Genomic DNA, 26,681 nt, shown 5'->3' with positions numbered 1-26,681 from the left:
GCCACCTGGGGACACGAGGAGCAGGGCTGGGGGTTTTTGGGGACACGAGGGACTGCGCTGGGGGGGTGGGAGGTTTTCGGGGTCGAGCACTGTGCAGTTGGGGCCAGCCGGCGTGGGGTCTGAAGGGGTTCGCATGGATCTGCTTTCAGCGTCTGGGCTGGAGAACACCCAAGCTTTAGACAGTGGTATGCCATAAAAAAATACATATTGGAAAAAACAAAACAAAAGACAGAAAACAAAACAAAAACAACAACACAAAAGGACAGCTCATAATAGGCTCTAGATTCATGAATTGAGTCGGAGCTTGTGCGAACTTTTCCTGTAAGTGACTATTGGGCTGAACACCCGGACAGGTGTAAGGAGGATGACAGTTGGCCCCGGCTGTGACCCAGATTGGCACGTAGTATTTGCACCGCTGTAACGAAGTTAACGAAGCGCCGGGGTCAGCAGCTCGGTGCGGTGCCCCCACGTCTCCGCGGGCACAGCCCCGGGGCAGCTCCAGCCAGCGCGGCGCGGGGGCGGCGCGCGTGGCGGGGCGAGTGGCACGGCAGTAAAAAGCTGTTGCTTGCAAACCACGAGGCCAGCTCTGCCTCAAAACCGTTAAAAAAAGAAAAGAAAAGAAAAAAACAACAAAAAAACCCCGTGCCTTTCAGCTGGTCGCCCAAATTGACGTGCAGCCCAGCCGCCCTGGGCTGCTGGGGGCCTTTCTCACGAGGGTTTCCTGCAGCTCCCCGAACGGGCAGCCTGCGTTTCGGAGAGATCCGTAACCTCAGGCTGATGGACGGACCTGGGGGGAAAGCTGGTTTATAAAAAAAAAAAAAAAAAAAAACAAAAAAAAAAAACCAACCCCCCAGCTGCGTGGTTCTGAGCATGGTCTGGAGGTGGAGGAGAGCGCCAAGAGGGTTTGGAAGCGGTGCGGTGAGCTCCTGCGGGTCAGCCCCGGCGTTTCAGCCCAGCTCTCAGAGCAGGCACGGAGGAAGTGAGCGAAGCAAAGCGGCAGCGTGGGGACGCCCAGCTGAGCCTCGGGGTCGGGCCGTCGGCGTGAGGGAAGGAGCAGGGCTCCCCGGCTGCTCCCCGCGGCTGCTTTTCCTCTCCAGCGGTCGGCGGTGGCAGCAGGCACCAGGAGGAGACTTTGCGCTAACTCGCGAGCGAGCCAGGAAGGGCCCAGCCCTGCCTTTTTTTTTGGTATTTTGGGGTTATTCCCCGCGGGTAACTGGTTGTGTGCAGTGCTGCTCCCGCGGGATCACCACCGGGCTGGGACGATTCCCGGCCGGGAGCTGCTGCTGCCGCTCCTGGGGCTGATCCCTTCTTAAACCCACCCACGCTCCGAGCCTTAGCAGCGCCCCGTGGCCACGAGGTTCGCAGCCCGATTTGGCTCTGGGTGAAAAGTGCTTCCACGTGTTCGCTCTCAACCTCCTGCTCGCTCATTAGGGGACAGGTGGGGAAATCAGCGTAGCTTACCTCCGTCTCCCCGCCCCCCCCCGGTGTATTTTCTGCCTGAACAAACGGCAGTGGGAATGCAGCCCAGCTGCGGGGTATTTCCACCCTGGTAATTTACAGCAGCTGTGGTTACGTGATGTCGTTTGCATACAGCGGGGATAGTTCAATAGCCAGCGTTTGGTATCTTCTAGAAGGCCGTGAGAAATGTCCTGTCGCGTCCCGCGCGGGGATTATTTTTGTTAGGGGCTCGGCCAGCAGATGCCAGCCCCAAGGGTTACGTTTCCATCGCCCGGGAGCAGCAACGTGGGGAAAAAGTTGCCTTCCCTAACAGAGCTCTTCCCCTCCGAGCATCGTCCGGAGACGGGGAACTGGAAGGCGTTCTGGCTGGACGTTGCTTTGGGCTTTGTTTTAGGGAGATTTTCCCTGGTTTAATGAATGAGTTGCATTCCTCAGCTGATTCCGTGCTGTCTGGCTGCCCGTCGCTAAATCAGCGTGGCGAGAGAAGGGAAAAGCTGAGCAGGAAATAAAGCGGTGAAAAACTCTAGATGCCTCCGGAGAGAAGATCTGTAAGAGAAGAGGAAACGCCACCGAAGGGGAACTGTCTTACTGGCCTCACCCTTACTTTTGAGGAAGAACGCCTCTGCTCGGCCTCCTCAGCTGCTTGCAGGAGGCTTCCTTGGAGTGAAGCGTCTCCCGCGGTCTGACCGGGATTTAATGCAGCTGCTGCGCTTTGCTGGAGGGACCTGTTCGCCTGCGTTACGGGGCTCAGCAAGGCAGCAGAGCCTGCCGAGCTCATTAGGGTGCCACTCATCAATCGTGGTTGCTGCTGCGAAGGGCTCCGAGCCTGGCCGCAGCGACTTGCAGAGAGGTTTGTCCCTCGAGCTTCTCATTCCCCTGGGCCGTTCTCTCCCGCTGCGTCCCAGGAGCACTTACACCACCTGCAGCGAGAGCTTCGGCCTCGCTGCTTCAATGCTTTTTGTGTCCGACAGTCGAGATCAAGTCTGGCTGAGTGGTCTCGTCCGCAGCGGTTTCGTTGGGAACTTCCTACGAGCAGCAGGTGCTTGCGTCGTCCCAGCTCGGGGCGATGGCAGTGGCTGTCTCCAGAACTGGAGGCCACGAGTTTCCTTAAAATCATGCCACGTGCCGCTGTGACTGCAGTCAAGGTGATGATGAGGTCCAAAGATGTTATTAGCGGTGTGTTCCCTCCTTCATGCTTAACTATTTCTTCTCAAATCGTCAGTCCTGGCATAGAGCAGAGCTGCTGGGAAGAGAACAGTGCTAAGCCCGTGTGTCCTCCCAGGCCAGCGGTGGTGGGCTCTCAAAATCTTGGCAAAAGCACTCAGGAAAGGGAAAAGTTAAGGTAAGAATTAGGACTTGAACTCTCCTCCCTCCTTGTTCCGTGCCTATCGGGTAGTAAAAAGCTGCGTGTGTTAGGGAGGTTGTTCTGGGCCATCCCCACCAGCTGTAGGGTTCAGGCCCCCAGGCTTTCTTGCAGGTGCCAAAAACAGTTGGGCCTCGTTGTTTCCAGACAGATCAGGGCTGCACCCTAGAAATTTTGGGCAAGGTCAGCTCAGGCTCCTGGAGAGGGGAGGGAGAAGGCAGGCTTGTCATTTGGGCTGCCTCTGGAGAAGGAAGGGCAGAAGTGTCCGCGCTGCCGTGTGCCTCGGGATGCTGATGGCGCCGGGGTCTGAGAGCAGGCGGCAGCGAGCAGAGGAGCATTAACGGATGATGTTGATGGATGGTCTCACAGAAGCTCCTCTTTTTCTTTTGCCTGGTGTCCTTCAAGGCCTCGATTCCTTGGTTTCTGCCCTCCCTGCTGAGCAAAGTCCACGTGGCACAGGCTGCGTTGCGAACGTCCAGCCCTTACAAACGAAACTGCCCTTGCTGGAAATGCAGAGAGCGCTGAACAGGGTGCCGAAAATGCTGCCCCTACAGCAACAGCCCCGCCATTTCAGGTGCTCTAGGGTACAGAAGCAGCGCGTAAAAGGGGGAAAATATCAAATCGGCCTCGTTCCGCTGATTAGACCTTGTTTAAATACAATATGTGCACAACCTGTTCTTCAATAGGCCGGTATCAGCTGGGGAAGCCAGGCTGTTTTCCGGGCTTATCTGCTTTCTTATCGCCCTGTTGGTAGCGAGATCTGAACCCGGCGCTCCGTTTGACCTGTGCTTTAAGCACAGGAGAGGGCTCAGGGGATGGCACAGGAGAGCCTGCCTGGCACCGAGCTGCGAGCTGTCTGTGTACTCTGCACGCTCGCTTATTGCATCCCTGTTAGTGCTTATTGCTGGACTCTGATCTAATGCTGCTAATTCCCCACTTCATCTCTGCTTGCAAAGTGCCTCCTGCTATCTAGGAATATCGGTGCGCTCCTGCACCGCCGTCAGGAGCAAACCAGGGCATTTCAGAATCGCTTGGGAAGTTAGGGTCTGTGCGTCTCTCCTGAATTTGTCGGTTTCCTTTGCATCTTTAGAGGGGGGCATGCTGCTTCAAACTCCAGATCTTGCGTGTGGACAAAGCTTGGACTAAAATCCCCTGATAATAGCTGAGGTGGCACAAAGTGACAGAGAAGCCCGTTGCACGCTTGCTGCCGCCTTTCCTTTTTTTTTCAGAGTCTGTTCAGTCCGTCTGTTGGCTTTGTCTGGTTTATTCCCAGGACTCTGCATCGCTGCACCCGGTGTGTGAAGAGGGCCGTACCTGGCTGAAGCCAGCCTGGGCTTCGCGTTTTGGGACCGTTCCCTGACTAATTTATCTGTAGGGGGTATTTTCTTGCCACTCTGCCATCCTTTTATGCATGACTTAGCTTCCCAGCCGACTGAAGAAGCCTTTGAAGTTAGATTGCAAACCGGCCGTCCCTTCCCCCCTCTGAAACAGGGAAACCAGAACAGCCATTGCTGGGGGAAGAGCTGGCCGTGTTACGTGGTTCCCCACTGTAGCACCTCTTCTTTTCCTCTTTCCTTTTTCCTTTTCCTTTTCCCTACAAGAAACCCTTTTTTCCTCTTAATAAGATCTCCTTTAAGACTTAAGGGAAAAGGCCGGGGTCCCATGAGAAGGTAAATCCACTTTTAGGGCGTTTTATCTGTGATGAAACGTGAGCAGCCTCCCGGTTCTCCCACCGCCCTTAAAGCACTGCTGGATCTACTTGTGGTTTTAGCATCAGAAAGCCCTGGAGGTGAACGACGAGACCTTTTCCCTTTGGGAGCGGTGGCGCTCTGTGCTTCCCCGCCTCCGTCCCTCCCTCCGTGCACTGAAAAGCCGCGGGGAGCTCCTTCCTCGCACGCTTCCAAACCGCCCCGTGCGGCTTCTCCCCATCCGTGGGATGGTCAAACGAGGGGCCAGCCCCCGAGCTGCCACACTGCGAGGCACAAACGAGCGTTTCCTCACCCCCGTCCCCGTGTTTCGGGGCTGACAGGCGTTTCTGGGGGATTCACCTCTGTCCTTCTGTGCTTTGAGGCATCCACTTAGAGTTTCCTCTTGGCATTGGGGGGGGAAATAGGCATAAATTAGGCCGGTGTTTACAGTGCTGTTTGTTTGCGATGAGCGCTTGAATGTTTTTGTTGCTTGTTTTACCTGTTGAGCAGCCTTGGAGGTGTGAGGAGGACAAATAAGCACCAGACCAAAACACAGGCTGAGGCAAGGGAGTGTGTGTCAGGTAGGGCACCGTCACTTCTTTGAGCCCGAGTTCTCTTTTCCAAGCAGTGGGAGATAATTTTGCAATCAGTAATAAAGAAACCCAAACACCCAAGTAACTTCTCAACCCCCCTGCAAGAAATCCTTGCTCCATTGCAGCCGTTTTGGTGCCTGTTTTTTGCAGGGCACGGCGACGGGTCGTGCGATGGGATCACAGAATCATTACCGTGTTCTGCTCTGCTTCGTTTGCAACCTTTGTCCGAGAGTCAGACTTGCAAAGAGCCGTACAAATGTACAGCTGTATAGAAATCGTGCTCTGCTGTGCTCGAGATAGCAACCCATGTCGTGAAGGTATTTATAAGCGCTCATCTGTAATGTGTTAATCTTTTAATTTGCCTTTTCCTGAGCCGGGCATTTCGTTACAGCGCGAGTACACCTGAAAGCTATCTCTGTCCCAATTAAAAGCTGCAGCGATCGTAATCGCACGCTCTGGCAGCGGCAGGAGGAGGCCGGGAGCTCCCTTTGCTGCCCAGAGGAGGAGGAAAGACGTGACTAACCAGCCCGGGGAGGAGGCAGCAGGCAAACTTCAGCCCCGATGCAGGCTGCAGTGGTGTTGTGCTGGTCGGCGCGAGCTACCGCAGGCACTGACGGGGCACGGTCGCCTGAAGAAGCTCGGGAGCTCTCCTGGGAGCTGGCAGGCAGTGGTTTGCTCTGATTTTGCAGCTGGTGAAGCCCCTCGGGTGGCTCTGCCCTCCCGCACACCGCCAGGGCAGCGCCAGCGCGGTGCCACCCTCGTGCGCGTTCCTGCGGAGGAAGATGCGTAATTACAGGGAGCCGAGCCCAAAATGTTCGTGCGGGTTGTAAGCACGGGGCCGAGTCCGTCTGGGTCACGCCTGACACCAAGAGGTGCGGGCGCTCAGCACAGCACCTCCGCCCTCCGCCGTGCCCCATCCTGTGAGCTGAGGGCAGCTGGGAGGCACGGCTGCTGCTCGGTGCTGCGCCTGCGAGCCCTCCTCTAGCAAAAAGCAGGTTAAAGATGGGTAAAGCAATGCTCCCTGAAGCCCTCACCCTGCTCCGGTATGTGGATTTTGGACAGCAAGAGGTATTTCACTGTGTTAGCAGTGTGATTCTCTGGGCCGAGCTCAAATAGGCTTAAATACGTTTTTTTAAAGGAGTTTTGCATTGGAATCACGCCTTGGAAGGAGCAGTCGCAGGTGACTGGTTTGCATCCTCGGGCTTCCCTTTTGTTCCGGACGATGCAGTGAGGAATGTCGGTGACAGGTTTGAAGTGGCTCGCTCTCCAATGTGTTCGCAGGAGCCTGGCAGAGCGAGCGGTGCGTTACAGAGCGCGTGCTACTTCCACCCCGGGATCGCAGCACGGTGAGCCGGGGCCGGGTCCTCGTCAGGCCGGCAGCACGGCGCGGGGAGGCAGCCGGAGGGACCCAGAGCCCCTTCCCGGCACCGTCAGCACTCGCTGTGTGACCCTGCTCAGTCCCCACCTCGCTGCCTCTCCCTTGCCTCCGGAGGGTTTTCCTTTCCCTGCTTTTTTGTAAGGATGAAGGCTGAGGCGCGCTTACTCGCAAACGTTTTTAGATCCTTGCATGGACTTAATCCAAAAGCAAGTGATGACTGTTTGACAGTCGGTAGGGTTATGAAAACTTTATTTCTCCAAGAACTGCTTCCGATTTTACATCTAGCTTTATTGAAAAGCTGCTGCTTAGCGCTTCAAGTGGCGAAGGTTGTCAGTATGCAAGTATGCAGCTTTCGAAGTTTCAGGTTTAAGGAGTAATTTTTTTTTTTCCCCTCACGTATGGTTTCTGTGTGTGCAAGTTGCAGTAGGCGCACAGGTTTCCTTCTTCATGCAAGCCGGGGATGCTTCCCTTTGTTATAGCCGATGACCTCGCATGGTGCTGACTGCCTCCGGTCCTGCATTTCAGTGTTTGGGTGCGCCAGAGCTCGGCCAGGCTGCGTCAGTGATACAGGTTGCCCGCCCGGACTGCAGGTAACTTGGTGCCACTCAGAGTATTTAAATGAAATCAGCCGCGAGCTGATGGTATTCCAAACGCAGTCTGAATCCTGAGCAAGTTCTTATACCAGCGCCAGGGCCGGGAGGGAGCCGCTCTGCACACCCGCAGCAGCCAGCGCTGCCTGCAAATAGTAGGGTGTAGTTTCTTTTTTCTGCAGGTACGAACGTTTGCTTGCTGCGTGCCGGGTATTGCTCCGAGATAAGGCCCTTACCCTGCGTTCAGCGGCTCTCTGCCCTGCTCAGACCGAGCAGAAGCAGGACCTCAGGATGTTCCCTCCGTGTAACCGCGGCTGTGCCAGTGCCGAGGGTGGCAGGTAGCGTTTGGGTGAACAATGAATGAGGCCATTTGTAAGCAGTTACGCTGACTCGAGTCTCTCCCAACAAATCTGCATCATTAAAACACCTTCGGAAAAATGTGTCATGCATATAATTAAATACCTGTTTTGCTAACTCTTAATTTAATTAATGCAAAGTGAAGATGGCAGCGCCAATTAATTTAGCTGGAATTGGCTTTTCTCTCAGTGGGCTGAAGGGAGGCTTTCTGGAGGCACGATACCGGCTGCCCTCAGAGGCGTGCAGGTGAACTCCAGGAGTGACTGACACCATTTTTTGACAGTGATGGAAATGACATCCCCAGAGCAGCACAGATGCCAGCTATCGGATCGCTTTTTTCCCCGGTAAACGCAAAGAGGGAAGGCAGCTAGAAGGCGGTTGCTCTGGGAGGAGAGCTGAGCTGCTTTTCAGCCCTACCCTGAGAGGTATTTGGTAGCAGCCGCAGCAAATCCAGGTTCAGACAGGTGAACGAAAAGAAAACCATGTAACAAAAGATATTTCTGTCTCCCCTTGATTTCTCTTTCTGTGCCTTTATCTGTCTCACTCAGTCGGTGCCCGTGTTTTTCCCCCTCAGATACAACTTTCCTCTAACTGCTCATCCGCTTTAAATATTAATTCCTCTTAACTTTCTTTAAAGACTTCCTTGTAGAGGATCTTCTTTTGGTTTGACCTCTTTGCTAACCTCATGTATTCCCTTTTTTTTTTTTTTCCCCTGCCCTTTTTGGTCTTTTTCTCCCTGCCGTTAAATCCCTTTCTCTTTCCCTTTCCACCTTGCTTGGGTTAAAACTGGAGCACAGATTGTGTTCGCTGTGCAAGCGCAGGTGAGCTGTCAGCCCCACGCCGCAGGAAGCAGGGAATCTGTCGTCTCTTCTTGCAGACCCAAATGAGCACCAGAGGAATTAAAAAAAAATAAAAATAAAAAAATCTTTCAGTCTTCCAGAAGCGCTCGCTGTTGCTTTAGCAGTTCTCGTTTCAGCTCAAGCGAAAATAAATGGGTGTATGAATGAAGAAAGGTAACGTGCACTGCAGCGTGGAGGCTGCCACCCCCTTAGCTTCAGGTCTGCTGCCCAGGCCAAATACGAAGCTGGCTTTGTCTGTCTTTGGTCTGAACGCTCCTGGCTTCCCATCCCGTGCTGACTTTTAGCCTTATCCAGCTTTTGGAAGCGGAGCCAGCGCTTTTAGCAGTGCCTTTGGTGTTCGTTACTGACAAATGGGGTCTGTTTCGTGGGAAACTTGTTTACACCCGCTCCGGGCATCTGGTTTGCTCTTCCTTTGCTCCGTGCAGTGGAGCTGCGTTAGCTGAAGCCGCGGGACGTCCTTTCATTGCCCGCACCCTCGGCGTGGGACGTGACCGCGGCTGAGCAGCCGGGGAGGGGACGCAGGGTGTGAAACCCCAGACCTCTTAGGCAGCCGTGGGCAGCTCGAGGGGGAGATGACACAGCTCGGCTCTGGAAACACTCAAGCATGATGAGATATTACTTCTTTTTTAGCTGTTTGTTTCAGGGACACAGAACAGCCCTGGGAGCACCTCCCTGGTGTACAGACGCACCAAAGCAGCTCAGCAGCTTCAGGAGAGCCCCCGCTCGTCCCGCGGGCAGCATTCGGTAGCGCTCACTGCAGGGTTCGCCAGGCACCAGCTCCACTCCGTGCTTCCAGCTGTTCTGCAGGGGTAAACGGGGGTCTCCTGGTAGAGCTGGGAGGAGGCAGGACATCTTCAGATGGGCATCTGCACTCAAACCCTGAGTTGCTTTTTGGGGTGACCGTGCGGAGTGCAGTGCACGAGCCCGTGGGCTCGTGCTGCAGCAGAGGAATGCGGGGAAGCCGGGCCGAGGGGAGGTGCTAGGACAGGAGGATTCGCAAAGCTGCTGCTGCAAGCGTTGTGCTCAGCCTGCTCTCTGGTGGTGGCTGCCGTAGCAGAGATGACCTTTGATAAAAATGCGAGGCATTTGGGTTGATCTGGGTAGCCGTGGCTGCTCAGCGCCGTACGGCTACAGCTCACAGCGGAGTCATCAACCCGGCTGCTCGTGCTTTTGTTTCCTTACCGCTGTCCAAAATTGCTAGGTGAAATAGGAAATCGCAGCAGAGAAGGAGAGAACTGCCGCCGAAGCTGTTTGCCAGCAGCTCTCCCGGTGCAGGCTCTCCAGCATCTGGTAAAGGCTGAGCTTCGTTGCCCTTTTCTTTCGGATCAGGGAGACCGGTAGGAGAGCAGACATCACACCTGCTGGCACAAAACGTGGAAGAAACAAACATCTTTGGGATCTTCGTTCAGATTCGGCTGAAAATGGCCAACAGGTTCCAAAAAAAAACTATTGCCAGGACTGAGATATAGAGAGGCCCTTCAACGTCACCACTTAATCGCGGGCTCGTTTCCTCAGCTGGGCTGGAGCCCACGGTGCCCAGGAGAGCTTCTGCGCCGAGCAGCGCGGGGATGCTCTGCGTTTAGATCAGCCGGGGGGTGACACGCAACTGTTCGGGCTTCTTCGTGCGAGGCTGTGGGGAGGAAGGAAGTGCCTGGTACGTCGTGTGAAGGGTGCGGGTCCCGCACACTTGTAGGGAGCCTGGGAGAGAAGGTCACAACGAGTCCTTCTGCTTTTCAGCCCTGAAAACAGCTGGGTGGTGGTTGCTGCCGCAGGACTGGCGGGTTTTGCCATTTTCGGCTGGAACAAAAAAAGGAAGAATGGGAGAAACGGTTTTAGAGAAGGTAGCTTGGGACCCTGCCAGCCCACTAGTAAAAGGTTAGCCCCATTTGTGTCGCCTAGGTAAGCTGTTGGCGTGTTGGATGCGTCTTCCAGTGGGATTTGGTTGGTGCATTTCATAACAGGCTTTGGTTTAACGGTACCCGAGGGATGTGGCGACCGTCCGTGGGGTTTCTTGGTGCTGGAGACACCTTCAGGCTGAAGTGTCTGTCCCACATCACACACGGGTGTCACCGCTGGCTGTGTACCGAGGATGGAGCTGGGGGGGGGCCTCTTTTGTACGGGACCAAGTCGGGCAGCTTCGAGGCCCCAGGACGAGCAGACGCCCTTTGTTTTAATCTCATTTCCATCCTTTTGGTGGTGGAGGTGGCACATCATTTTTGCATTTTTTATAACTCCGTCTTTATTTCATGAGGCTAACATTCATTTTGCTTAGAAATATGACGTGTGCTGTGTCTTTGAATTCCAGCATTTAAGGCTCTGAAGTTTAAAGGCAATTTAAGCAGATTCAGGCTCTTTTTTTTCCTGCATGAATCGCTTTGGCCCGGTAGACAACTTTTGGTAGCAGCAGCCGTGTGGAAGTATTGTCTTCGCACAATTGGAGGTTAAGAGTTGACAGCAGATGGGCCGGGGAGAATAATACAAAAACACGGACGTTCTTTGCGCGTGCTAAAAACTAAAGAAGCAGAGCTCGTGGCGCAATGCACCTGTCAGGGTTAGATGCAAATAGGAGGTAACGTACCTTGCAGTGAAAGGCGGTTGGACTGCGTGTGTGTCGCTGATCACGGGAGCAGTTCTTCCTCTTGCACAGAAGCCAAGGTTTTTGTTCGGTTGGTACTGATGCTCTTTTAGAGCGCTGCTACCTCTCTGCTTCCTGAGGTCTGACATGGAAGAGGAAAGCTTCAATAGGCACCAGCTGCTCAACGGGCCGTGGCTTTGCAGAGCGTCGCTTGCTTTCCTCCAATTCCAATTAAAACGTGGGTTAAACTTAGCCTTTGTTTGAAGCAGCCAGTGCCGCGGTGTTTAACGCAAAAAGGAACGTGCTTCTCACCTTTCCTCTCTCTTTTGCCGCAGGGTCAGCACTCTTCGGGGGAGGACATGGAGATCTCCGACGACGAGATGAACCCCGCGCCCATCACCAGCGCGGAATGTGCCAAAACCATCGTGGTGAACTCCTCCGTCAGCAACACGGCCGTCATGGCCCCCTCGATCCCCCCCATGCCGCCGCCGGGATTCCCTCCTCTTCCTCCTCCTCCGCCCCCCCAGCCGGGCTTCCCGATGCCGCCGCCGCTCCCCCCGCCGCCGCCCCCCACTCACCCCGCCGTCACCGTCCCCCCGCCGCCTCTCCCTGCGCCCCCCGGGGTCCCCCCGCCTCATATCTTGCCTCCTCTCCCTCCGTTCCACCCCGGCATGTTCCCCGTCATGCAGGTGGATATGATAAGCGTCTTGGGCAACCAGTGGGGCGGCATGCCCATGTCCTTCCAGATGCAAACTCAGATGCTGAGCCGCATGATGCAGGCACAGAACACGTACCAGTACCCGCCTTTCATGGGGGGGCGGATGCAGTTCGTGAATCTTCCGCCCTACCGCCCCTTCTCGATGGGAGCAGCTCTCGGTCGTGGGCAGCAGTGGCCGCCGCTGCCCAAATTTGACCCCTCGGTTCCACCACCGGGCTACGAGCCGAAGAAGGAAGATCCCCACAAAGCCACCGTGGATGGAGTCCTCCTGGTCATCGTGAAGGAACTGAAGGCTATCATGAAAAGGGACCTGAACAGGAAGATGGTCGAAGTGGTAGCGTTTCGGGCGTTTGATGACTGGTGGGACAAAAAGGAACGGCTGGCAAAGGTAGGCTCTCGCCTGCGGTGTGCTGGGTCCTGGGGAGAGCTGTTCACGGTGCTTGTGGCCAGGGTGTGGGCAAGCAGGGGTCTGGGACTGAATTTAAAACCAAACCAAAACCTGAAATATCACAGTAACTAGAATAGAAGCGAGAATTTAAGCCACAGAATAGCTGTGCTGTGAGAAACCCCATTGCTCGAGGCTGCTGAAATTAATTGGGAGGCAGGTATGTCCCTCACCTGCCTCCACGCCTGCCCACGGGGCTGGTTTTAACCCCAGGAGGGTGGCAGGAGCAGCCCGGGAGCAGCAGACGTCAGCCCACAAGAAGGTGATGCTGCTGCTGCAGGCGCCTGCCTCGGGACAGGTTAGCACCCGGGTATGAAACCTGGCTAATTTCTGTGGTGTCACTCCACATGTCCAGGGATTTGGTGCTGCTTTGCCATCAGAGCAAACGCGGGCTGGGAATTTCGGTCCTTCCCGAGTGTCACTGGAGTCCTGCTGGGTGTCTCTGCAGGCTTGTCCTGCCAGGCGGGTTTGTGTGCTCCTGTCAAAGCTGAGCTGCACCGAGCAGTAGTTGTAGGACAGGGACAGCTGCTCCTGAGACAGAGCGAGGGAAGAGAGCTTACAGCACACACCCGGGAGAGTCCTCTGCCGTGCTCCTTCTGGGAGAGCCTTCACAATTAAGGGAGCTTGCTGTTAAACTCTAAACGCCCAGCCCTGTCCTGCTCCCATTCTTCTTTCCCTTTCCACTCTTTGTGCAGCAGTTCCAGGGCCTGAAATTTGAGAAGTGTAGCAGATTGTTTTTTTTGCTGGTCTGGACCACTGGTGGCTGCCTCCAGGAAGGGGTTTGCAGGAGGAAATGACCCCAAGATCAGGAGGCAAACAGGCAAGGGCTTCTTACGTCTAAGAGGAAGCTGAACTTTAGCTCCCAAAAACACAAAGTCAGATGCAGCAGGAGTGCTTGAAACCATGGAGCTGAAACGTTGCGTTTCCCACTCTGTGTGACAAGGTCCGTGAGTATTCCCAGTCCCCTGCCCTCCTCCCGCCTCCCCAGTGCTCGTACACGACAGCGATTAATTCAGGAGCTGAACGTTGGCCAAATACACGAGGAGTTCCAGGGATTAGTTAAGGCAGCAGCCTCGCATGAGTCGTCTGCTCCTTCCTCAGCCAATTTCCAGTGTGCCTCGGCCAGCGAACAGCTCTCGTTTTAATATGCAGCGAATCTGACTCTGGCAGAAAAACCTAATGCTGTAGAAAGGGCCGCGCAGTCTCCACGGTGAGTGTTACAGAGAGCTGCTTTCAGAAAGAAAAAGAAAAAAAAAGGAAAAGCACCACAACCTGCAGGTACTTTCTGTTTCAGATGCCACTTTTCTGGGCAGCACCCTCACCACGTGCTCTTGTAGCTGGTCACGTGTTACCCCTAGTGCCTGGGGAGCTCCTGGGCTTTCCGGAGAGCTCGGTGATGCTGCTGCCCAGCAGCTGTTGTACGGTGGTGCCATTTGCTCTGGGTTAGAGCTGGCTGCTGTGCCGTGTGGCAGGAGACCCAGTCCCTCTCCTCCCGACTAACGCGCAGGGCTGCTGCCTCCTACCAGTGGTGTGTGCTGACAGCTTCGGGGGAGGCCCCCGAGCTTCCAGGAGAGCAAGGGGACGGATCCCACAGGTAGCTGCAAAGCAGCAGCTGAGGAACCCAAGAAATTGTTTGGAACTCCGCAGTGAAGGAGCAGAATCAAGTCGAGGCAGGCCTTTGGAGGCTGCTCGGGCTCTTCTCTATCGCTCCGGCTGGATTTTGCACGTTCCTCCCTCACCTGGAATTCGCAGCGCTCGTTGGCCAGGGAAGCTGGCTGCTTTTGCCAAGAGAAAACAAAAGAGGAGGATTCAGCTTAAATGGTGCCTTCTCGTTCCTGGTGTCTTTTATGACCCTGGGCTCCTCGGTGGCACCCGGAGGTGGGTTCTCCACACACTGCCATCACTGGTTCTGCTAGAACGGACCAGGACCTCCGGGCACTGTTTGAGCTGAAAGGTTATCAGCACACAAATGGCCCACCAAAAGCAGGCCCTGCATCCGCATTTCCTCCCTCCTGATGATTTTTAAGTGGAGCTCCTTATATAATTTTTCCTTACTGATTATTAGTAGTGAAAGAAACTGTATTATTTTCAGAGCTTTGCAAGTATAAATAAGACAGCATATGTGCTTGTTTACGTCTTTTTTTCTCTAAAAATAAACGAAGCAGATCTGTAGGGACAGCGATCTTTTAATATCTCCTGTCCTTGGCCCACCAGCTGCAGCAGCCCTCCTGTTACAGGAGATCAGAGCCGGTCTGTGGCAGCGCAGGAGCTCCGCCGCATGCCAGGTCCTCCGGCAGGTGTGTCCCTCAGGTCAGAGGCTTCACAGGTCTGCTGTCTCCCTCCTTGACCTTCTCCAAATGTAAGAGCAGGAAGCCTTGTGGGTCTTTTTGTTTTTTTTTTTTCAGACTGCCCAGCACTGTTCAGGGTTAGTAGGACAGTAAACGATTACCTACACGATGTCTGGCTGCCCCTCAACTTTCAGCAACGCACAAGGAGGCAGCACGCTTGTCACCTCCATGCCCCGGCTTCTCTCTTTCTTTCTCCCTTTTCTGGCTGCTGTATTCCATCAAAGGAATTGCCTTGGCTGCTGACTGGCTGCTAAGAAGTGTGGTGCTATAGGTGAAGGGTGGGAAAGCTCAAGGTAAGGCTGGTGTGCTAGGTCAGGCGTGATGGAAAAATGTAGAGGAAGAATGCTGCCGGGAGCACGTAGCTAGGGAAGGCAGCACGTCCCGTGGGCCTCCTCTGCCTGAGCGGGGGGAAAACTTCCCCAAATCTGGTGCTGGCTTTAGGTTTGAATGCCTGAATAAGATGCTTTTAGCAGAGTACCAGGAACAACCAGCCCTCCCTGGCCGGGAAGGGCTGCCGCCCGGCTTCCGTGCTTGATATTCCCACTAGCCTTGTTCTTTATTAGCAGGAGAGCTGAGCTTAAGCTTCCTCTTCGGTGATTACAGTCAGCTTCAGCAAATTAGCTCTGTTAGCGGCGGTAAGAGAAAATGACTTTTAGGCAGTGTTGTACCACTGACTGATGCCAGTGAGCGCTGCCCCCGGTGCCCTTGGCTGAAGACGAGCGTGATGTGCTGCTGTACACGATGCTCTCCCTGCTCGCCCACCTCTCCAAGGCTGCAGGTGCTGAGCTCCTGCTCTTCCTGCACGCCCCAGCTCAGGTGACAAGGGTTTGTTGTGGCTGAGCCGAGATCAGGCTGTGTGTCCTTACTGTGGTTTGTAGCCCCTTAGGTGTTTCCCCTAAGTATTTTGCTTTTCCCGTTGTCCATGACTGGAGCCTTCTGACAGTTTTTGTGCACATAGACTGTGGGTGCTGACCAAACACAGGGTGCATGTGACTTCTGACTCGCTGTATTGTGCCTTACACTAAAACGAAGAAAATATCCCCAACTACAAGGTCTAAAGCTGCTTCTAGTGATGTTGGTTAGCAAGCGAAGGCAGATAACGCAGCTTTAGGCTCACTTGCCTGAGGCATGCTTGGGTTATTTGCGAGAGGCGTGTGCGTAGCTGCATTGCTCATACAGCTGTGGTCAGACCAGGAGGGCTCCGGCAGCGGCTGGGAGCTCGGGGGTGATGGTGTACGAGGATGGTGGTATACCTCAGCTCCATGGCTTCCCTTCAGAGTTTGGGACACTTGTACAGTAGCTGCTCCTTGGCACTTGGTAGCTCCTGCCTGGGTGGAGGAATGTGTTCCCTCGGGTTGTCGAGTCTCAGGTTCATGTCTGCCCCTTTTCTTCCCCTTTCATCCCTCCCTGTTCCTGCCTTTGCTTCCAGCATCTGTGCTCGATTCTTGGCTGTTCCAAAGGTGGTCACTGTGGTCCCCTTGCTGGGGAAACCTGAAATGAGCCACAGGGGCTAATGGGGACTGCTCATTTCCCTTGTCCTCTCTCGTGAAGCACATTGGCCTGTGTTAAGCTGCATGCGAAGAAACTGAGATCATGTTTTAAAACAGTGAAGAAAGCAAGAGTCCCTGCTTTGCTACTTGACAGCGTGACGACTCCAAACACAAGATGGCTTGGTGTCCCAAGCCACTGCTCCAAGAATCCCAGCAGGTTTGTCTTTGGCACTTGTAGTGCCTTGTGCAGAGAAAATAACTTCTTAAAATGCAAAGGGGAAAGAAAAGGCTTCTTGAAGATGGAAAGGTCTCGTTGTCCAAGAGGAGCTTCTGCACCTTCTCCCTTTGAAGTGGTGTGGCCAAGTAGTGCATCTCCAGATGCCCTTGCCTTCAGAGAAACCGATGCCTGGGCAGGGGAGTGGTATTTCACAGACCTAAATGGCTTCTGGACTTTATGTGCTCCCCAGGAAACTTTTCCTCTTTTAAAGTGTATTTTTTTTCTCTGTTGCAGGCATCTCTCACTCCAGTGAAGTCTGGAGGCGAACTGGAGGAGAAGCCAAAGCCGAAGGATCGAATCACATCTTGCCTCTTGGAGAACTGGAACAAAGGAGAAGGCCTGGGATATGAGGGGATTGGCTTGGGCATTGGGTTACGAGGGGCCATCCGGTTGCCATCCTTCAAGGTAAAAACAAAGTTGTCTTCATTATTACTAACATTCCTTAAAGGAGTGTTAGGAGGATAGACCTAGTAGGTTTGTGTCCCAAAGCCTTACAGGCTGTTAGCCCCACTCTGTGTCCCTAAGGGGTTCCTTTCTGCAGCATCCCTTCCAACCCACCAATAAATATATCGTAAAAAGCAAGGCTGCTCTTCCCCAGCCTTAGCTTTTCATCTGCCACTTGTGTGAGCTGTCGTTACAGATCTCTGCTCTGCAAGGTAAATGGGACATTTGCCCGTGTTAGGATGCAGCATTTCAGCGTGGTTGTAAAAATATGCATATGTTAGTAGTGCTTTACATGGTTATTTCTTCGCTTAGAACTCTGTAAGCAGAGTTTATTCAGAGCTGGATTTACCGTTAATAATAGGCCCGTAACACTGAGATCTCTGGATTTTGAGGCTTGGCTGTTTTGCATGTTAGTTGTAACGTCTTGCAGTTTGGCAGCTGAGTCACACCTAAATTTTAAATTAAAGTGTTTTCTGCCTCATGTGAGTTTATGGAATCAGACTTGCAACTATAGGGTCACTCGAGCATTTTCACTTCCTGGCAAGAAGTAGAAGCATAAAAACCGAAGTCTCTTAAAAAGAAGAAAATAAAAAGGTGGGGTGGGGACGGAGTGAGGGGGGGTAGAATAGAGCCCTTCATTGAAATCGAAGTTTTGAGTGCAGAGAAGATGCAAGTAAGGGTTTGGGACTAAAGGCTCTGCAGTCTTGATTTAGAACGAAACTTGCATTGAGGTTCTCTAAGATGTCACAGACTCAGGCTCTCTGTTCTGTTACAACTCAGACACATCCATTTGTCAAAAGCATTCTCTGTCAGGTTCAGAGTACCTGGTGGTGACATGCACCATGCTGGTATGGGAAGTGTTTTGATGCAAATTGAAGGGGTAGAGTTTCATTCACAGTGAAATTTGTTTGCAAGCAAATAAAGGGATCAAGAGCTGGGGAAGTGGCCCTTGATTCCTGGTGTAAGTCACACTGGCAAAGTTAGGCAGTAGCAGTTTATTTAAGAAGTTGATTTCTGCTGTTTCTAAACTCTTAGAAATGCTAATTTTATCTTTTGTTCAGGTGAAAAGAAAGGAGCCACCTGAAGCTGCCTCAGCAGGAGATCAGAAGAGAATCCGGCCTTCTACTTCTGTTGATGATGAAGATGAAGGTTTGCAAAGCACATTTGTTTGAAACACAAGAGCAGATGCAAGCCACATGCGAGCTGAATTCTTTTAAACTTCACAGCAGTGTGCTCACTTACAGTTAGACACAGAATCAAGGATCTGAGCCAAAACCCTGCCTCTCACAAAACTCTAATCAGCTGGGAGATGTCTTCTCTGGATTCAGTTATCTTAAATTCACTGGCGGGAAATTTAAGACCTGCATTTTGTGAACGCTTGTACCCTATTTTAGATTTGCTGATGCAGAGCTGGTCACCCAGTAGAGGGAGCTCAGATTAGTTCACGGACTGTGTTCCAGAGGCATGCTTGCAACTCACCGTGTATGTTGAGGGAGAAAGCAAGTAAGACACAGTTTGCTCAGCTTATTTATTTATTTTTAAGTAACTTATTTGCCAGAGGAATCTGTTTCCAAATATTTTAACTTTTTTTTTCCCCCCTGGAAACAGGGAAGAGTAGAGTTAAGAGTATTCAAAGCTTGATGTCTTTATTTCGCGTTAAAAAGTGGATTCACATTAGTTGTGCTATAAACTTGGTTCAGACTAACAACTGGCTTCAAGCCAAAGTACAGAAGCAGGGTTTTGTTTAAAAAAAGAGAAGGAAAGGCGTTAAAATCATTAAGCTTAAAAAACATAAGAACCGAGGTTAACCAAGCATCTTTCTCATAACACAAATCCATCAGTTCTTCAAGAAATAAAGCAAACCCAGAGTTTGGTAAAGCATTCGTATCCCTTAGTGTGTCCCCGTTTAGGGAAGCAGTACAGGGAGTTTCCCAACATGAATCATGTATTCTGCTGTGGCACTGCGCACGGTACTCTTCTCCAAGCAGTACCAGGGCAGCGTTGGGTAAGACAACCCCTTGGCAAGGTCCCCGTTGGCACACCACGGAGCCATGGTGCCGTGTCTCCTTGCTGCTCTGCCTGTAGCCTGTCAGCTTTGGCTACCTTTTGGCATTTTGCCATCCTTGGGACTTTCAACGCCCTGCACCCAGTCTCACCCTCGCTTGCACTGTGAAATTGTTAAGTGCCTGTGAGCCTGGGGACTCTCACACCGCGTGCACACGTTGCTCCTAACTTTGATCTTCCCAAAGCAAAAGTTTCCGTGATGTGATCAACCCTTTCCCTCCCTTGAAAGTATTTGAGGGCAATTTCCTTCTTGTTTTTCCTCACCAGAGTCAGAGAGGGACAGGGATGCTTCCGATGCAACGTCTGACCTGTCAAAGAAGGATGCAGAAGCAGTGGGGCTGAGGCGGCGACCAGCAAGGCCGCTGGAGCTTGACAGCGAGGGGGAAGAGGGAGACGAGACATCGGGGAAAGAAGAAGAGTCCTCCTCAGAGAAGGAAGAAGAGCAGGAGGAAGAGAGAGGCTTGGTGAAAGCAGCACCTGGAAAGGTGTGTTGGTTTGTGATTGTAGTTTTGCATGCTGTCTGTCATTAAAAGGGGTCCTGGTAATTCCAGATCCCAACGTTACCTTCTCTAGAAGGTGTGCTCCTCTTCGGGTCTGTGCTAAAATAATTTCTGCAGGATTGTTCACCCTTCTGGTTCTCTGATCAGTGTCTCTGAGAATCACTGGCGATTACTGCAGTGACAGCCAGGTCTCAGGGTCAGACACTGCTCATTTTTGGTAACGCTTTCCTGTAAAGGAGGAAGAGGAGGATGAGGATGAAGAGGACGATGAAGAGGATGATGAGGATGAAGAGGATGATGAAGAGGATGATGAGGATGAGGAAGACGACGAGGAGGAGGAGACAGGTGTTGAAACAAGTGACAAAGAGGAAGAGCAGGACTCCGAGGAGGGTAAGCAATTCCAGGGAAAGCAGCGAGTGTGGCTTTTGGGCCAGGTGCGGTCTCCCTTTTGCACTCGTAAGCCAGATTTTATCTGTGCACCCTCTTTCATCGAAAGGCGGTTTCATACAAGATAATTTATACAGGTATAAATAATCTTGGTAGAACTCTGTTAAAGAGGCAGTCCGCCAAGAGACCCACCTGGCAGGGCGCCAGGCAGTGCTAGGCCTGCTGCTCACGGAGCCGCTTGTTGCATGGCTGGAAGCATCCCAATACTTGGTTTACTAGGCCCTGCAAAAGTAAATAAACTGCGAGGTGATTCCTTCAAACCCACACGCTGTTGTTGATGCTGTTACGGTGTGGGAATGATATTTGTTCCTGTAGAAGGCCCCGATTAGTTCTGCTGTCTGATGTCGTTAAATGACGGTAATTTGTTCTTCTTGTAGAAGACGTGGCGAGTCCCTCATCTTCCAAGGCTGAAGTAGAATCGTCCGATGAAAGCGAGGACTCCTCTGAATTCGAATCCAGCTCTGACTCAGACGAAGATGACGATGAGGATGATGAAGATGAGGAGGAGGAGGAAGAGGAAGAAGAGGAGGTGGCTGAAGATCAAGACAGAGAAGCCATGGTTGCTGAGACAGAGCATGAACCTTCCAGTCACGAGCTTCCTGATGATGAGAGGGAGACCATTTTGGAGCTGTATCCTGTGGATGACTACATGGATGCAACGGGCTTGGGACTCCCAGAGCCAGCGTTGGTGGAGAAGGATGAGGGGATGGAAGAAATCAAGGCAGGAGAAGGTGAATGTGGTGAAGTCCCAGAGGCATCAATTGCTGCTGAAACACTCAAACACTTGGTTATGGAAAGAGACCAGGAGACCAAACTTGCACTGTCTCCCATCTGTGGGCCAGGTATGGTCTTCCGCGTGGTTTGGCACATATCACATCGCCAAGTACAGTATTCTCACAGCCTCCAACACATATGGTTTTGCATTTCCCTTGTGCTCTCTTCCTCCAGCATTGGCTCTAGGCTAGGGATTGTCTGTAGAGGGGAAGAGGCCTGTGCAGAACTTTCCTTCCTAGTAAGGACTTCTGCACAAGGCATCTGGTACTAAAAATATGGTGGTTATTGTATCCAGAACCTTATCCTGGGCCAGCGTAGTCAGTGTGCTGCAGGAACTGAACAGTTGTCATCATCCGAGGGTGACTGACTGGGTGGTGTGGTGGCTGAAGCTCAAGATAGAAAAGTCATGGCTGCTAAAACAGAACAGGAATCTGTGCTTCCTGAGTCACTACTGGCTGTTGTTGGCTTTAACACCAAAGGAGTGTGTGGCTGGAGAGCTGTATGGGGCAGGTGAGCGGAGTCTTAGAATTACATCTGGTTCCTGGTACTCTTGTTTTGCTTTTCACTTAGTCATTTTAAATGAAAGAGATCCCCAGGTTTGCTGGAAAAAGAAAATCATCTTAATTCTTTACAGAGCTATATATAACCAATGAAGACTAGAGTAGGAGTAGGATGCATAAAGCTCAACAAATTCTGCAGCAGGAAGCGGGGAATTAACAAGTCGAAACCTGGAGCCAACATCTAGCACAGTGAGCCTTGAGCAGGATGGGCGTCTGAAGGCGGCTGCTCTGGGGACTAGGCAGTGTTTTGGCACCTGGAGAGCTGGAAATCTGGCCCCTGCCCAGGCTATCGCTCCTCAGCTATCATAAAATTTGAAAGGTGTATAGTCAAAATGCCTGTTTTGCACAGCTCCTTTCTAGAACACGTTGGTGTCCAGAAAGGATATAAATCTGGGGAGAGCTGCATTTGGAGTACCGTGATGTGTGGAGTGAGCTTTTCAGGTAAACTGCAGGCACAAGCTCAAACTGCAGCGTTCTTCTTGTGCTGCCCAGCCTGGCCGTGCAGGAGTTACGCAGGTCTGACCTTTCTCCAGTGATTCTCTGGTTCACTCAGCACAGATGGATAACGCTTCCCCTCCAACTCTCCAGGCGTTTCCACCTCCTTTTGCTCTCCCACTTGAAAATGTTATTTTGAGCTGCCTAAGAAGATTCACTGTTGATTCCTTTTGGCCCTGACTCTAAGGAGGTAAATAAACTCCAGACAAATGAGCCTGCTGCAGGGAGAGCAGCATATAAATTGCCTCATTGATACCATCTGAGTGTCTCCTCATTCATTACAAGGGCTTTCCATTTCCTTCACGTGTTGTTCAAGAGCATTACGCTGCTCCCCTCCTTGGAGAGCTGAGGGTGCTTCTTGGCCCTGCAATTAGTTTCCCTTCCCACATCAGAAAGGCTGATAGCTCGGGGCTCTGACAGCTGTCCTCCAAAGCTCTCACCCTGCAAGCCACTAATGCTTTTCATGTCTGTAAAAAGGTGGTCAGGGGTTTTCAAAGCAGAAAACCTTCATTCTGGCCTGTGTAGTAGCTAATCCTCAAATTAATAGTGCGTTTTTTTAATGGTCCATTAGGGATGTCTGTGGTAGTGTCTAATTACTCCACGCTCTGTGCCTCCAAAATGTAAAGCATTGGAGTTTTTAAAGCCTCCCCGTGGAATTGAGCTGTTCTGTAATTGCAACATCTTAAACATGCCTTTACTGGCAAGTGGCAAGTAACCAAGTGGAAGCAACGCTCCTGACTTTTTTTTTCTTTCATTCTTTGTTTTTTTCTTCCTCCAGAGGAAGAGCCTGAACCCACTGCCATGCTGGAGCCAGAGGTACAGGAAGGTCCAAAGCCTGAATCTCAAGATGAGGACGGGACGCTCTGCCTCTCAGCTCCAATGGGAGTCTTTGGAGAACCTCAGCCCAGTAAAAGCAGCTTCTTTAGCAAGTCTGATGGCGGCACCTTAGAAGCTCGTGTTAAAACAAAACTGCCCTCTGCAGTGGAGGAGGACGACCGGCTGCCTCGCACGCCGGGGCGGGAGGTGGTGGTGCATCCAGAGACTGATATTCTTCTGCTTCCAGCCCACAAGGTGCCATCCTCCACGCTTCCCTTACCGTCGACTCCCGGTAAAGAGGAATCTTTAATCCCTCCAGAAAAGTTCCCCGAACAATTACTGGTGACCAAAACATCTATGGAAGAGGAGGTTCCTAGGACTCCTGGGCGGGACATTTTGGCCAAGTCTTCGCACCCCTTTGCAAAATCACAGAGCACGGACACTGTTCCAGCAACGCCAGGAAGCGATGCTCCCCTTACAGGAAGCAGCTTGACCCTCAGTTCCCCTCAAGTCCCAGGGAGCCCCTTTTCCTACCCATCCCAATCTCCTGGCATTAACAGTGGCATTCCGCGGACTCCTGGGAGAGATTTCAATTTCACGCCTACTTTCCCAGAGGCTGGTGCTACCATTCCTTGCCTTCTGTCTGGCAAGAAACCGTCAGAGGATGAGCTAGATGAGAAAACCTTTAAAGAGCCTCTCGGTGCTTCCCTTACGATCAGCATGAACAGTGTTCCTTCCCCTATCCCCTTCGCCAGCCCCCCCCCAGCAGATTTCCACACAGACGTGGGCTTGCCACCTGATGAGCCAATACCCGTAGCAGCCCTGCCGTGCATGCCTGGAGATGGAAGACTGCCCATCGAGGAATGCAAGGCAGAAGTAAAATCTGTTTTACTCTCGCCGGAAGCACCCACTGGTGCTTCTATTCTTCCTCCCCCCCCACCGCCTTCTGTTCTTCCCAAAAGGAGGCCGGGCCGACCAAAACGGTCGCCGCCTTCTGTCCTCTCCTTGGATGTGTACTCGGGCAAAACCATAGAGCCACCTCCCGTCCCAGTGGCCCTGGTGGAAAGCGCTATGAGCAAAGAGCTGCTGAGTGCACATCCCGATGCTTTCTATGGACTGAAAGACCCTGAAGCCGTCACCCTGGACTTCAGGAATGACGGCTTCCACGAGAAAATAGCGGCTGAGACAGTCGCAGAGAAACTGCCATTTAAGGAATTGGAGAACCAGTGGAACGAAGACTTCAAGGAAGAAGAAGCTCACGTGAAGCCTAAAAGACAGTGGCGAAGGCAGAAGAAGTCACCTGAGGACCTCCCGGTGATTCCTTCCCCTGAGTATTCCCCACCCCGGCCTCAGTTCAGGCCACGCTCCGAGTTTGAGGAGATGACCATTTTGTACGATATTTGGAACGGAGGCATAGACGAGGAAGATATCAAATTCATGTGTATCACATATGACCGCTTGTTACAGCAGGACAATGGTATGGACTGGCTTAACGACACCCTGTGGGTATTCCATCCTTATATCCTTTCTCGCTGGCTCTGCGTCGCACACCACGTGTAGGATGCACTCGGTGGGCATTGGGTAGTGGGACTTAGAATGCAACAGACGAAGTCCTTTGGCAGATTTGCTTACTGGGACAGCAATTGCTTATGTCAGCAGGCAGTTCTAGGCCTAATCCCTGAAGCTGCAATACAAAAGTGCTGCAGAAGTGGCTGTTGTTGCTGCATTTTCCATCTAGAACTGCAGAGAAAGCCTCTAAGCACGTCTTCTGGGGAGATTTCCTTGCTAGTTTGAGAATTTTCTGTCTTCATTTAAACCACTTTTTTTTTTTTTTCCCCAACCTGCTAAACTGATTACTAAACCCGGCAGTTTCTAGTCTGTACGTAGAGGACTTTAACTTGGGGCTAAAACTTGCTGTAAAAATAATCCTGCCATCTGTGCCCAAAATGATGTTAGCGGTGCTAGCAGCTTTAACTTGCTTCGAGCCCAAAATACTAATAAGCAGAAAAGGCTGGCTGCTAGGCAGCACATGGGGCAGACACAGCCCCGGGCTGGATGGGAGAACATCCTGCTCTGTGCTGCAGCAGGACACGGTCATCAGGGAGCACGTGGAGCACCTCGTGTGTTGCTAGAGATGTCTGGAGTTAAAATATTTCATCCCTGACTCCCTGCAAAATCCTGCTTTTATTATTTTTTAACCTTTCTCTAGAGCAAAAGCAAACCAGCCAAAGCCACTTAAAACCGTTGTGTTTTTTCTTGGTGGATCAGGACAGTGGGGTTTGAAACATCTGCGCGGGGCCTTCCCTGTCCCACCAGGTCTGCAGGAGCAGATCTCCCGAGCCCGGTGAGAGCGGCGTGTCCCGCCCGTCGGGCTGAGGGGTGTCTCCGGCCTGTCTGTGCTGCACCTCGCCCGAGGCAGGGTGCCAAGGGACGGGATTGCTGCGAGGTCAGCGCGGTGTCCCCAGGGCTTGGGGTGGCTGCAGGGAGTTGCTGGAGGGAGAACAAAAGTGTGCTGTGCAAAACAGGGGAAAAAAATCCACCCAGGGGGCTGGGCAGCTGCTGTCTGTGGACACGGTCAGTGCTACGGGGAAATCCTTTTCCAGACAAGTTTCTCTTGACAGCTTAACCTTATGCTTAAAGTAAGGAGAAAACGAAATTTACGTTTCCCAAAGCATGCAGCTAAGAAGGAAATACCGTGCTGGGCTTTCCTGCAAGCTTTTTTTAATAGCACTGTTATTTTTTTGCAGCCACTTCCCCCCCCCCTCCTGCCCCCCAAAAAACCCTTCCTCATTTTCCAAGCTCTTGGTGTTAGCTCCACGTAACGGCAGAGGTTTGGTCTGATGTCCCCCGGCGGCCGTGTTGCTCCTTAACTTCTTCCCACCTACCAGCTTTTCCACCCCCAAGAAAAAGAAGCGTGACGATGGGATGCGGGAGCACGTGACGGGCTGCGCACGAAGCGAAGGCTATTACAAAATTGATAAGAAGGACAAACTGAAATACCTCAACAATAGCCGAGCTTTTGCAGAGGAGCCTCCAGCTGACACGCAGGTGAGGGAAACGTCCTCTGCTGACCACCAGGGTGCCAGCGGGATTTGGCTTCGAACGTCGTCACAGCCGGTGGCTGCTCCCTGCCTTTCGGCGAGGTGGAGCTGTAGCTACGCCTGCGTTGAGGTGGCCGTTTGGGTGGTGCCGGGGCGGTGGGGGTGTTTGAAGTGGGATGTGTCAGGAGGCCACGTGCTCTGTGATGACGCCTTGTAGCACAAGGGGTTGCTCGTTGGGAGGCTGCAGCGTGCTGGGCGCGTTGGGTCAGCTTTGATCACCCGTTTGTCCTCAGGGCATGAGCATCCCTGCTCAACCTCACGCTTCCACCCGGGCTGGCTCCGAGAGGCGGTCAGAGCAGCGCAGGCTCCTCTCCTCCTTCACCGGGAGCTGTGACAGCGACCTGCTCAAGTTCAACCAGCTCAAGGTAGGACACCCCGCGGGGCGGCTGCTCCGTGCGGGGGCTGGCTGGGAGCAGGCTGAGGCCAGGCAGGGGGTGGCCACGGAGCTCAGTGCTGGGCACCCCTGTGTGCGTCAGGGGGTTGAGTGGGGCCCAGAATTAAGGTGTTGCCTGGCGGGTTGGAAAAAGTCTCTACAGAGCAGGTCGGTGGTGCTTGGCTGGGGAGCTGGGCTCTGCAGTCAGAGCAGCTGCAGGGAGACGAAGAGATGGTCTGGGAGGATCACCCGACACAGAACCTCTCCGGGGTACCCAGCTCTTCTGGGCTTCCACGTAAACCGACTTGAAGATTTCTGCGATCTAATTCACCTAAAAATAGGAACAGAGCAATCATGGGGAAAACAGGACACTGTAGTCCAGTGTACTCCCCTGTGAGGAGAAGAGGCACGAGCCCTTTGATAAATGGCTGTAAGCGCAGGAGCTTCTTTAGCCCTAGGCAGAACCATCAGGGCTGTGCAGAACAGAGATCGATGGCCCCAACGGTGCATGGCCAGTGGTATAAAAACCCCAGTACTGCAAGTCTGTGGGACCTCCTACGTCCCCTGTGCTGCCCTCCTGTCACCAAAAGACAGAAGGAAACCGAATCAGGTTGAAGCGCCCCAGCATTTCTCGTGTGTTGGAGCGTGCTGCTGGACCTAGGGACAGCCTTTCCCTTTTGGTGCTGTGGCTAACTCAGGGTTGGGATTTTGGGGTGTTTTCTTCATGCAGTTCCGGAAGAAGAAGCTAAAATTCTGCAAGAGCCACATCCACGACTGGGGCCTTTTCGCCATGGAGCCCATCGCAGCTGATGAGATGGTGATTGAGTACGTGGGTCAGAACATCAGGCAGGTAAGCTGGACCGGGGGTGAAAAGTGAGCAAAAAGCAGCCCTGAGAGAAGTGACTGAGTATGGCAGCTGGGGCTGGCGTCCCTGCTGCAGGGCGTTAGCTGTGTGAGCTAGGCAGAG

At 52.8% G+C, this 26,681-nt stretch overlaps 1 protein-coding gene across 1 annotated transcript in view; it reads left to right on the top strand.

The window, feature by feature from the left end:
• The window catches only part of SETD1B (SET domain containing 1B, histone lysine methyltransferase), a 49,322-nt gene that overhangs the window by 17,045 nt on the left and 5,596 nt on the right, over positions 1-26,681 (top strand). Inside the window, exons 7-16 of the mRNA XM_083804266.1 lie at positions 11,198-11,968; positions 16,375-16,545; positions 17,646-17,733; positions 18,916-19,133; positions 19,385-19,538; positions 19,973-20,437; positions 22,203-23,759; positions 25,122-25,288; positions 25,575-25,706; positions 26,445-26,564. Coding sequence (XP_083660392.1) covers positions 11,198-11,968; positions 16,375-16,545; positions 17,646-17,733; positions 18,916-19,133; positions 19,385-19,538; positions 19,973-20,437; positions 22,203-23,759; positions 25,122-25,288; positions 25,575-25,706; positions 26,445-26,564 — 3,843 coding nt within the window. The remainder of the gene's footprint in view (positions 1-11,197; positions 11,969-16,374; positions 16,546-17,645; positions 17,734-18,915; positions 19,134-19,384; positions 19,539-19,972; positions 20,438-22,202; positions 23,760-25,121; positions 25,289-25,574; positions 25,707-26,444; positions 26,565-26,681) is intronic.

This window comes from Anser anser, assembly GCF_964211835.1.
Source record: "Anser anser genome assembly, chromosome: 18".
NCBI classification, from domain to species: domain Eukaryota; kingdom Metazoa; phylum Chordata; class Aves; order Anseriformes; family Anatidae; genus Anser; species Anser anser.
The sequence above is the reverse complement of the archived record's forward strand: the minus strand, read 5'-3'. Positions and strand labels throughout refer to the sequence as shown.